Here is a 13,792-nt window from a genome sequence, read left to right on the forward strand (position 1 = left end):
AATTTAGTCATCCAGTGGTATCCAAGAGGTACAAAACGTCCACAAGGTAGACCTAGATGCCGCTGGATCGATGAAATGATAAAGTTCTGCGGAAGTACGTGGCAACGCAACGCACAGGACCGAGAGAAGTGGAAGCAGCTTGAAGAGGCCTTCATCCAGCAGTGGATAGATTCAGGCTGATGATGATGATTTACAGCAGGTATGTTTTGTTAGCTGTGGTTACATGTAAATTGTACGTATTACCTACATTTCACCGAAGCACAGTTCGCCGTGAGCTATCTTATCGGAAAGAGATGAAAAAATTACTCGTTGTTATTGGAGCATTGCAGACAATAATGAACCTAACCTAACCCAGTATAGGTATCAGCTATTTTCGGCCGCTGGACCGACAAGAACCGTGTTTTATTTAGACATGAATTTTATCTCAGTACTATACGACCCAAAGAGGTTGAACGGTCTTTAATATAAGACCAATTATATTTCCGATACATTTCACGGTGAAATGTGATGCGGCGAACTGCATACGTACAAATTTCCGGACACGGTTAGCTGTATACATGCATACTTTAGGAATATATTATAAGTACAGTGATTCCTAACCAAGTTCCGCGGAACCCTGGGCTTTCCGTAATACATGTGAAGCATTTTGTGATAATTGTAAAAGCTTGCGAAAAAACTACAACTAATAAACTTTTTTATTAAAAAGTAAAACCAAGATACCTAGTATCATTTTAAAAGTTTGGTTTGGTGTAATGGTATTGGTGGGTATTAATATATTTCGTTTATTAATATTGATTTGTTCCTTCAAACGCTTTACCAAACGTCATTCACATCCATCTTGTATTGATACACTGACTAGGTACATGACTAACTTCTGACTAACTCGTTTTAAATTTCTTAAAACAATACATTTTCAGATGGGGGATACCTGAAGAAATATATTTAATCAACGCTACGGTATTGCATCGCTGTCAGAAGCATACAGTTTAAAAAAATATTTTTATGTAAGTACCTACATTAAATTCAATATGGTTTTAAAATATACACGAATGCCTTTATCATTTATTGAACTTCAAAGTAACATTAAAGCTTGGCTTGAATTAATTACTACATATATACCTAAATCTAAATATAATATTAGGTACACCAATCCTCGGTACAAAATATATCGTTACAAAAAATATATATATTTATCTTTCATGAAAAAACATTGAAACTAAATTATTCACAATTAGGTATAGATATATTAGAGGAAAAATTTTAGAATATGGTAAAAAAAACCCATGAGTCCTTTTGTAATGTGTCATAAGATAATGATTGCCAGCTAATGTATGATATTGAATTTAATAAAAAATCTCTGTGGTCATAAAAATTGTAATCTACATAGATAAGCCAGTTAACGGGAAAAAAAATTGGATACAGGTAATACAGTTCACTTCCTTTTATTATACTGAAATTATCGTGGTAATGGTGAAACCTAAATGTCAACGAAAGATCAAAAATAATTACGTGTTCGCGTGAAAGAGACTTTGCACATTTTTACCTGAAGTTGGCTCATCCCGATATTGAAAGGAAAAAAGAGTACCAACGGTTGATGATATCGGTAAAATTATATTGTTAGAGTAATAATTAAGGGATACTAAAATACACCAGATGTTAGGCGGAATTAATGAGTTTTATAAAAAAAAAGAACGCACGATGATCTAGCGAAGGTGTTTTGTGAATTTCGCATTTTTTTAGGTAATAATGCGTAGTCCTTTGTGTAATTGTAATACATAATAGGTAATTGAAAAACGTATTTTTTCTATTAAGGTTAAGTAAGATATTATTCGCTATAATATTATGTATTAAACAATTAAATAGTTGTCCGTTTAAAATATAAATTATAATCAGAAGGGTTGAATTTTTCATTGTTCTTTGTTTCGGTGTGGTGGATTTTTTGGTAAAATGTTGGGAGAAAAATAAGGGATGGATTATATCGGAGTGACAGACTGGGCGAGTACAGTCGGGTAGTGGTGTCAGACAGTTATCCACCCCTGTTGGCGGGTACAGTCCGCACATATGCAATCGTAGGAAAGAATGACAGTTGTTAATACAAACCTTTCATCCGGAACGGTTTGGCCTGCCGCCTTTTCTCTGTCGTTCACTCTTCGACGACTGTACACTTCACCCACAAGATCAATCTATATCCAAAATACTCGGCGAAAGTGATAAAATCTGCTAAATTTGCGCTCAGAGTCGGTTAATTATTCAGTGAGAGCCAGACCGGACCGCTCGCTAGGTCTGACGGGGAGCGAATATGACTTTCGAAATGCGCAGTCCGAAGATATTGGAGGTTGAGCGTGCAAACTGCGGCAGGCCCAACACCGCACTCCGGGCAGCCCGCAGCGACACTGACGCGGCGCGGCGACCTACCCGCGCCCTCGCCTCCCCCCGCCGGAGAGCGCTCGCCCCCACCCCCCAAACCCGCCGCCCCATCGCGAAAGCCTCCCCTATGGCGGCCGACGTTGCGCAATTTACCTTATTTATTCTGTGTCGCCCTCTTGCCAACTTCGCATGGATGCCAACTGCACGGAGCGAAAGTCCACGGAGAGCTTTTTAGCTACGCTGCTACGAAAGCTCCGTGCGTATGTTGTACGAAATAATCGATATTACACCTGCCCAGTATGCATTCTATTGATTTTTTCTCAACGTTTCTTTTGTGAATATGAATACTTATAGTTTCGAACACATTTCTCTATCATAACTTTAAATATTAAAATTAATATCCACATATTATCATAAACAGTAATTATAATATACAGTCGAACTTGGTTATTACGATCACGGAAATAGCGAGATCTCGGATGTAATTAGGAAACATTCATTGACTTTTTAGTTTATGATTTTCTCTATACTTACAGTTATTCAATTTTATAACGAGCTACTTCTCTGGTATACCGAGCAAAAATGTTAATGTGTCGATCGTTTAAAAATAACATTTTCGACCCTAAGCAATAAAATCCAACCGGGCAGTTAACTAAACCGATGCCACCGGGATCGGATTACGTTTGTGACACTAGTTAAGTGTCTAAGTACCTAATTGGTGTTTTCGCCGACAACATTGAAAAAGTATCCAAGCATATGGTTGAAATTGCATGTAAAAAATCCAAGCACTTCATTACAATAAACAACTTCTTTTATAGCTTATGGATGCCATGCTTGTTTCGGGGAATTTTACGATGGTTTTCAGATTTTTTTATGTTCTATGCTTAAATAGAACGTGGCGCGAAAAATGTTATATAATGAAAAACGAGTAGGTAATGCTTACAATGAGAAAATTCAGTCGGTCGCATCTTCCTCGTAATAACAAAGTTCGACTGGTTTAACACTTTTTTTAAACCAGAATTTCTTATTTTCTATTCTTCTATCTGTTCTATATTAATATAGTATATTCTAATAAGTATGTATATTTGTGTAGAGCAATGCTTCCCAATCCTTTTAATATCATAGCATGCTAATAAAAATATAAAACTTTCGCGGCACTTTTTTCAAACTCTTAATTGAAATTAACATATTTTGCGTATTTTATCTGAAACCAATAACTCAATTAAGTTCTTCTTTGCAATAAGAGTCAAAGCCGAAAGGGTGTAAGTGACGGTTTGCCATGTTTTGTTTTACGGAAAAGCAAACTGAACAAAAGTATTTTATTGGATTAGTCATTAATTTATCTTCACTGCCTAACCTGTCAAAAAATACGTCATAATATTTCGTCACTGAATTACTCTTGGCTACACACATTTAGGATACGTACTGAAAATTACATTCTGAATAATCTAATAATCTAAACCTATCAAGTACTCATTTTCCCATAACTTTTATATCACTCGTCTGGCTTAGCAACCTCGATATGACCACTGCATGTTCCACAATAATTAATAATTTTATTGTGGATACGTAATGTATGTCAATTATCAGTTTTCAATGACCTAAAGCTAACTCGTAATTATTTAAATTGAGCAGTTTTTATTGGGCCGCCATCGAAAATAATTACAAAGGGAATCTTTTCTTTCAGTCAAATACTTTTCAATAGAAAACAAAACTTTTTATATCTGAGTCGATGCTTGAAAGAGCTACTCGGTATTCCTGGTCAACACATTTTAAAGGTGAACTTTTTTGTTTGCGTAACTTTTCAATCAACTGATAGTGGAATCTTTGCCGACTGCACAATCGCCCTCCAGACATCTCTATCCTGATCTCTTCCTCTTCCTCTCTCTTCGTTCATCCATATGTAGAAGTTTGCATTTTATGTTTTGGCAGCACTGAATATACACATATTATAATATGTACCTAGGTACTTACCTATACTGTTTGAAAATAAAATGCAAATGGCGGCCCACTGTAGATGCCCCTGCGTGGGATAATTACTTACGTAATTATTAATGCAGCATTTTTATAGTATTTATTTTTTGATGGACTGTGCTAGACATTAATAACTTTTTTATATCTTTGCTCACATATTATTATTACATAAATTAAAGATTGTACAAAATAATGATTGTTGCATATTGAAAGAAATTGTAATAATTTGAACGAAATATGCAATAGAAAATGTTGCGAAAATGTTCTTTATTGCGAACAGTTTACCGCACTGCATTGATAACTAGCACTACAATCGTAATTCTCAATTCAGTGCCACGCCCTGAATATATAGTCGGCCTTGAAATAAATTAAAATTATCAAGTCCTAATTACTGTGAAAGTTTTAAATTGTAGGTACGATCACAATAATTCTATACTTCAAAGAAAATTGCTAGCCTCGAAACAGTGTTTTTATTTTATTTTCTTTTATGAAAATTTACCACCATTTTCATTATGCAATTCAATTATGCTAGTGATGCCACTCAGTTGGTTCCCTCAAACTTGTGGTTAAACTACGAGCCGGTTGCGAACCGGTGGACAGACCGAAAGACAGTAAGTAGGTGACAGGTATGAAAAATAATAATTCAGTATCGCACATGCAGTCAAAAGCCATAAAATCAGTGACGTCCCAAGACAAAGTGCAGCCCTTCTAAAACGGACTTAGAATGCCGCCCCCTTTTATTTTTAGTTTCAATTCCGTTAGGTATCTACTTACTTATTTGATCTAATCCTCTCCCATCCCATCTCCAACTTCTTTTGAAACACATATTGTAATATTTCGACATATGTACCTAGGTACCTACTGAATATTTAATAAAGGCAACGACGATTATCAATCGAAAACATCGAAGCTACGGTATGGTAAAGATCAATACATTTTCCCATAATCACTGAGGAATTGAGCTGACTAATCGCTTTATTTCAGATGTTTACGCCCTTTTTTACTGGTTCTTTATGGTTTTAAAGTTCTAAATAACAGCGATACGCTTTTCCACTTTTCTTTAACCACGTGACTATTTCGTGTAATATAATCATGGCCCCCACAAGGGGGAGGGGGGCTGACAGGGCTCTAGCCTGGGGGCCCGGCGTGGCGGATTTACCAGTTTACCATCACAAATTTGCTCTAATAGTAAAAAAGTCGCCTGCGGCGCTATTTTACTTGAGGGTTTTAACCTTTTCAAACATGTGGTTGTGCAATGCAATTTTTGATTATTGTGTATCAATACTCGACAACTTCAAGTGGATTTATTAAAAAATACAGGAAAATCGTTAAATATACACTGAATATCCATAATTTTACCAGAAATACCATTTAGAAAACATTACTGTAAACCGTCACATTACCTTTAATCCTAGCAATAGGAAGGGGGGCCCGCTTCAGGATGTGGGGGTCATGAATATAATATTGATAAAAACTATTCGAAGAAGTGTCGAAGCGCCACCCCGGTACGCTTTGGCCCACCGTTGATAACATGTTTATAAACAAAATAGGATGGTGGATAACCATGAATAATGCACACATTTATTGGCCATGGGTAATTTTGTGCTTGTATGCAACGTATTTCCTGGGTCGATATCACTCTGCGTTGAAATATATTCGCCAATTTTCCATACAGGTTAAGGTGAAGGCCGACATACTGTAAATTGTAAATCCTGCGGCATAGTTTCGCGATGCAAACTGCAAGCAATGTGTCCTCCGTGCTAGTGACATTGAAATTATTAAAAAATATTGTCTTACCTAATATGCTAGTTGCAGCAGTATTACCGCCTACATTTCCATAATTTAAATATACATACCTATTATTCCATTCGAAATTCGAAATAAACTACCACCTACAGTGACGTTCCTTGGTGGCAAGTCGTGCACCTATTAGGGCGGCAAATAAATATTATATAAAAGAAAATAATACAAATGAGCAATATTGCTCTTAAAGTCTCCTACATTATGTTTTTAGTTTTTCCTACAGTGTGAGACAAAAGAGAGAGCATTTAGTCCCCTCCCCATCTGTATATCATATATATAAAATAAAATTGCAGTCTTGACTTTTGTCAATTCGAATGAGAAATCATCGTATAACGGATAACCCCTTTCCTCGTTATTTTTTTTTTCATTCTTTCCGCAGACCCACGACGAAAGGCCATGAGCTCTTCGTTAATAGGTAGGATACAAACGCGAGTACTACTACAGAGTAGAGGATAAAAGGCTGTTTGGCCTTGGTGCCTCAAATTATACCTAGAGGAAAAGGTGGTATCATGCCCCCCCCCCACCCCCTGCTAGTAAATTGGCCTCCCTAGGATTTTCGTATTTCTGATAATGCCATCTAGCGGTGTATCATGACATTATAGTTCTCCTATGTACCAGTCATGACCTGTCTACCCCAGCATCACTGATCGTGGGTTAGGTTTTTAAACATAATTATGGGTAGGTATGTAGGTACATACCTACTTTATTTTTATGACACCGAAATATTTGGATCCTACATTATCTATCATGTACCTGTGCCAACATAATGTTGGTATGTAATAATATTATTTTAATGATTTTAGTAGGTATCTACCTACTTAAATAATTGGCAGCGTTAGGTACCTACATAAATAAGGTGGGCACAGTCCTAAAACTTATCTAAATAACGGGTAAAAATGGAACTACGAACTACCATATGAACGCCATTTTGTAAACGTCATTCGAATGTCAGATTCTGTCCAGTTACGAGGCTTTCAGTCAGGATTAGGTAGTTTTCGACAGTGGCTCCTCCATCGTATATTAGTCTATGCCTCTATCCATTCGTCCATCCAGATAGGTACACTTTGTAGATCTAGATGTATACTTTATCTTCGGCGCCCGACTCACTTCTCAAAACACGTGGTGACATTCGCTATTAAAAATAAATGTGACCATTTGAAAATGTCGAAAATGAACAGCAAACCAAACCAAGGATAAAAATAAACCAATCAAATATTTATTATTTATGATTATTTAATTTTACTGAAAATTATTAGTCTTTACTAGACAGTAATAAATTTCAGATTCCAAAGTTGGTAGGTACTGTTTCCATGTTGCCATCATAGGTTGCCATGTATATAATGATTACCATGTTTACAGCCAATGCCACCTTTTACTTGGATAAACTTTAGTTATTCGATATTTACACTTATCATTAAATAGGTAAATCATATTGAAGAATGCATAAAACATGTGTAGGTATTTTATTTTTCATCTAATTTAGGTGGTGCCAGATAAATAATAATACGAATGTCACAGATGTGTTATATTGAACAGCCGAAAAAATAAACTGAAATGTCGGTAAACTTTGTGTTGCCAACCGTACTATAATTATAGTATTTGTACTATAATTTTGGTCCGCGTACTATGTTTAATATAAAAGGGTACGCCCAAAATACTATACCTAATAATTTGGATATTGGGAAAAGTTTTTATTTCTACATTAAGAAACAATAAAAATAGCATAATTTCGTACTACCTACACAGGTTTCGTACACAGGTAATTTGGCGAGCGAATTGTTAGTAAAAACAAATGTCCTCGACGAAACAGCTTTTCTCAGATTTGCAATTAAATTGTTTTTGTCCGGAGAGGTAAAGAAATGTTTTTTTATATTTTTCAAATCTTTTTTGTGAAAAACGAAAAAAAAATAGGTAGGTATATATTTTTAACCGCGTACAATTGGTCCCCATAGACGTACAGTTTTAGTAACAGGTTGAACATGCCAGTTAATACGTAATGGCGGCCATACAGTTATCTTTAGTAGATAATCTGCTGCGCCCATAGACGGACAGTATTCGACCTGCCAGATTTCTGCCAGGTTCAAACTGCCGGCGACCCCCCACTCCCGTGTTTTTGTAAAACTGTTGGAATTTCGACTCGCCGAAAGTTCTCGGATAACACTTGATGTCATTGACGTTAAGTAGAATATACCGCTCAATAGGCGGCCATATACGTACAGTTTTCGTAAGAGGTTGAACATGCCAGTTAATACTTAATGGCGACCATACAGTTATCTTTGGTAGATAATCTGCTGCGCCCATAGACGGACAGTTTTCGACCTGTCAGATATGTGCCATGTTCAAACTGCCAGCGACCCCCATTCCCGTGTTTTTGTAAAACTGTTGGAATTTCAACTCACCGAGAGTTTTCGGGTGACGTTAGCTAGCTGTGTCGTAAAGTAGGAGTAGCTGGCGCGATTTGGCGGCAAATTTTGACAGTTCTGTCATAATCTTCTAAGTTCGTTCGATAAGAAGTATATTATTTTTGTTGCGTATTCTTTTGCTACTCATATTATATAATTACGAATATTGTGAAGTGTCAACTAGGTTTTTTTATAGTTGCCCTTACGATGAAAAATGGCAATAGTAATAAAAATATATAAATTTTGGATGTAACAAAATACGATGTGCTTATTGTTGATGTAAAATAAATCTAGACAAAAGAAATATGTACGTAAATTTAGTAATATGCTAATGTTAAAATATGTCTGTAACAAATTAATATATATTATTCAAAACCAATAAGTAAATTGTTTTGGTGATTGAATAAAACATATTACATAAATTTAATGTATATAACCCTGATCTAAATAAAACAATACGTATGTATTTTATCTTAATTACATTTTATTAAAACAACAATTAGTATACTATGAATAATTTATTCAAAATAAAAGAATCTGGACATATATTTACACAAACAATAAATTGTAATCATAATTAATCTAACAAAATCAATATCGTTCAATATACCCTACTTAAAACTAATTTAACACTAGGTAGGTACCCCTGTGTATGATCTCCGCGAACATAACCTCCACAGTTTTTGACACTTGATCTGCCACAGACAATAACTGTACGTATATGGGCACGTCTGTTGACAGTTCGATAGATTTATGGGGTAGTTAAACTGATCTGTGGTGTGGCCACTAACGTACAGTTATTGAACAGTTATTGTCTGTGCCATATTCAACCTGTTACGAGAACTGTCCGTCTATGGCCGCCTAATACAACTGCAGCTGATGTTGCTTTTTATAAAATACAAATTCATTTATTATTAATAATGTAATAATATGTACACGGAGTCGCAAATATTTTATTTATTTTTACGAGGGTAAAACAAAGTTATAATTATTATTTATGTAAACATATTATTTTATACAATATATAAATGTTAAAATTTTAGAGAGCAATATAAATATTAAGTTATTCTGAAATCTCTAATAACTCAGTATTCAAATTTTATTTATTGTATGTAGTGAATATTACAAATTATTAATTTAATACGTTCACAACATAAATTAACATACCTAATTGTGAATGACAATGTCGGTAAATCTAAATAAAATTTACGTATTTATTTTACTAATATCATAGTAGGTTATTAATTATTATTTACTGATGATTGATGTAAATATAATTTTGTGGCATGTTTAAATTTATTGTATATAAAATCAATAGGTACCTATATAAATATTACCGTATTCTAAAAATATGACCAAATATATAAATACTGACTCATATGTCCATTAAAGGGAATAATTTATTCAAAAGAAAAGATTATAGATCATATTTTATATTCACACGAATGTGTATAATATTGTTTCGGTGAATCGATAAAATACACAATCCACTAGTGAAATCATGATTTATTATACCAATGTCATTTGTGTATATTTTATGTCAATTTGTTTCTAATAAAAACTATTATAATCATAATAAATTCAAAGTAAAATTATTCGTGTATTAATATCGTTCAAGTATACCCTACTTAAAACTAATTTAAACACTACCCTGTATATTATCTCCGCGAACCTAACTCCATGGTTTTTGACAATAGACACAATAGCCACAGACAATAATTGTACGTATATGGGCACGTCTGTTGACAATTCGACAGATTTAAATGGGGTAGTTAAATTGATCTGTGGTATGCCCACTAACGTACAGTTATTGTCTGTGCCAAAGAGATTGGACTCCTCCCCCAGAGGTAGCACACAAATGTCAGTGTGTACTCGTTTTGTGAGAGAAAGTGTTACTTCTCTGAAATTAGCTACACTTTGCTGCAAATGGGCCATACTCGGACATAAAAACGCCCCACTGAGTATTTTTTTTTATCAACACAAGCTTACAACCAATTTATGATAAACGTATTTTCATTATAAAAAGTTCCCGCAATAAAAACTTTATTAGGATTCAGGGTAAGAAAAAATAATGCAAATGGATGTAAGTATTTTATTTTTAATAACACAAAAAACACAATAATATTATGAAAAATTATACACAAATCAGTTAATAGCAAATGGTTAAATATTGGAATAAGAAATATGGTCTTGTTTTTACATATTGTTCTATATAAAATAACATAGCATTTTTGTTTAGATAAAACGGTTAAATAAAAAACACAAATAATTACAGTTACAAACAAAAAAAAAGTATATTATATTACCTACCTATTTACACATGTGTATTTTGAAAATATTTTATGAAATAAAAACATAACATGGGTTCGTTTTTGACATATTGTGTATAAAATTACTTGGTTATATAAACCTATTAGACACAAAATACAGGTAGGTACGAGGGTGGGTCAATAAGTCCTTAGAAAAGCCGACAGGTGGCGCGACTAGTACTGCAAGCGGTTTGTTTTCATCTAGCGGCACTACCGATTCAGTATGCTGCGAAGTTTCAATCAGATTGGTCGGGTTGTTGTGTGTTTCTCGTACATTTAAAAAAAAAATTTGCTAGTGGAAAATGGAAAAATGGAAAATGGAGAAAATTGAGTTTAGAGTTGTTATTAAACATTTTAATATAAAAGGGTTAACAGCAAAGGAAATAAAAAATGAGTTGGATTTAGTTCACGGCATATCTGCTCCTTCACTTGCAACTATTTATAACTGGTTAAATGAATTTAAACGTGGTCGTACATCAACAAAGGATGAACCACGCTCAGGACGTCCTGTAGAGGTGACCACACCAGAAATGATCAATAAAATCCACGATATGGTGTTAAGTGACCGAAGATTAAAGTTGAGTGAGATAATTGAGGTTACAGGGATCTCAAAAGGTAGCGTCATTTCTATTTTACATGACAAATTGGGCATGAAAAATATTTCTGCAAGATGGGTGCCGCGTTTGCTCACAGTCGACAATAAACGCAGTAGGGTGGTGGCCTCTAAAGCTCTGTTGTCGCTCATGCAACGCAATCCGGATGAATTTTTTCGTCGCTTTGTGACTGTAGATGAAACATGGATACACCACTATACTCCCGAGACGAAAGAACAGTCAAAGCAGTGGATTGCGAAGGCAAACCATGTCCAAAGAAGGCGAAAACCGTAAAATCAGCTGGTAAGGTTATGGCTACTGTATTTTGGGATGCGCGTGAAATTATTTTCGTTGACTATTTGGAAAAAGGAAAAACAATAACAGGGGATTATTATGCATCTTTATTGGACCAGCTAAAAAACAAAATTGAAGAAAAATGGCCTCATTTAAACAGGAAAAAAATCCTCTTTCATCAGGACAATGCCCGTGTTCACACATGTTTACGATCAATGGCTAAAATTGAAGAATTGAAGTTCGAATTGGTCGACCACCCACCGTATTCGCCAGATTTAGCCCCCAGTGACTTTTTCCTTTTCCCAAACTTAAAAAAATGGCTAAGTGGACAACGTTTTTTTTCAAATGAAGAAGTCATCGATCGGACAAATGCTTATTTTGAGGACCTTCCGAAAACTTATTTTTCTGACGGTTTAAAAAAAATTGAGAAACGTCTAACCAAGTCTATTGAGCTCCAAGGAAATTATGTTGAGAAATAAAAAAAAAATACAAAAATAAAACCTGTTTTAATGCTTTTTTCTAAGGAATTATTGACCCACCCTCGTATGTTGAAAATTTGATTATATAGTTAATTACAATATTTTATCTATTTAACATAATATTATTATCAGAGAAGCCCTGCATATATAATATGAATTCATACAAAAAATCGATTATTTAAAACGAAAATGGTTTGAAAAACTATTGATTCCTAAGTATAATTAATCTATTAAAATATTGTCTAATATGGTTGATTGGTTGCTCTGCATTTTTCGCTAAATAATGATATCTTATTTCTAAATATTTTTTTGAAACTAGTTTCATTAAATTTGTGACATGGTTTGTTAATGGCGAAGTATCATACATGTGATTATCTAATTCTCTAAAAATACAGTTGCTATTAACAAAATATTTTAAAAGTTTATTATTTAAATATTCTAAATTAAATTTTGGATGCATACGAATGCCTCCGCTTTGATGCAGGACTTCTCTAAAGATTTTTTCACTGCGTGTACAAATGGAAATTACATCCATTGAGGGGTACACTAAGCCACCTCTATCTTTTGCAACGATCAACGACTCCATGAGATTCTCCCTGACACCTGTGATCGCTGACAGACACTTTTCACACTTTAACATTTTCCGCAAATGCCTGACAATGAATCCGGCAATATATGTTACGACTTCGCCGACATAGTTGCTTATATAAATTGAATCAAGAATATCGTCAAAATCAATATCTCCGGAACTGGAATTTATGTCCCCATCATCGGAAATCTGAAACAATTTAATTTATATAACATTATAAAATTGCTACTATGTAAATCTAAGTAAATAATGAATGTCATTAACTAGCACTAACAGTTTTTACTTTGAAAAACACATCGTATATTTTGGGTTCAAAATAATATTATGCATACGGCCCTGGATTTTTCGCAATAAACAACCATTTGACGTTTGATGTAAAAGTGTGAATTGTTATTGTAAAAGATCTTTTAGGAAAAACTATCAATGTATAAATAATTAATAGTATGCATATTGTTCCGAAATGCTGTTACTCATTTGTATTCTTCCATTAATAAACATTTTTTTACCGAATAATAACGTTTAGTAATACAACACTTATTTGTCAATAAACGTAGAGAAAAATGTAATATTATTATTATAAATACCTGTGAAAAGATACGGCGGCATTCCTCTTGGCTTTGCATCCTATTGCACTGCAACAGGCCATGGTTTTTTTTACTTAAAATGTCGACGAAAATATCTTACTTCTTTCAACATGGAGAGAATAACAATATTATATCCGCCATGTTGTTTTACCACACGAACAAGTAGGTACTAGCTCCAGAATGCCAACATTACCAACTGACTTTCTCCGATTCGTATTTTTTAGTACATAAATGATGGCGTGTTCCCTCTCCCCAGTCTTCCAATCTCTTTGGTCTGTGCCATGTTCAACCTGCTACTCAAACTGTACGTGTATGGGCAGCTAGCGCATTATAATTTTTCACAATATTTTTTACGACCACGTATTAAAATTCGGTGACAAAAAGATGACAACACTCAA

The 13,792-nt window shown here is 34.3% G+C and overlaps 1 protein-coding gene across 2 annotated transcripts in view; it reads right to left on the bottom strand.

Moving 5' to 3' along the window:
* Positions 1 to 2,534, bottom strand: part of LOC147075571 (uncharacterized) — a 193,503-nt gene extending 190,969 nt beyond the window's left edge. The window contains exon 1 of one of the 2 annotated variants that reach the window (XM_085941872.1): positions 2,101 to 2,534. In XM_085941872.1, the coding sequence (XP_085797998.1) occupies positions 2,101 to 2,107 (7 nt within the window). In that variant the 5' untranslated portion in view covers positions 2,108 to 2,534. The remainder of the gene's footprint in view (positions 1 to 2,100) is intronic. The other variant, XM_085941873.1, reaches the window with a different exon arrangement.
* Positions 2,535 to 13,792: the final 11,258 nt, after the last annotated feature.

Source organism: Rhyacophila brunnea, unplaced genomic scaffold, assembly GCF_057557595.1.
Source record: "Rhyacophila brunnea isolate RB1 unplaced genomic scaffold, BYU_Rbru_1.0 scaffold_14, whole genome shotgun sequence".
NCBI classification, from domain to species: domain Eukaryota; kingdom Metazoa; phylum Arthropoda; class Insecta; order Trichoptera; family Rhyacophilidae; genus Rhyacophila; species Rhyacophila brunnea.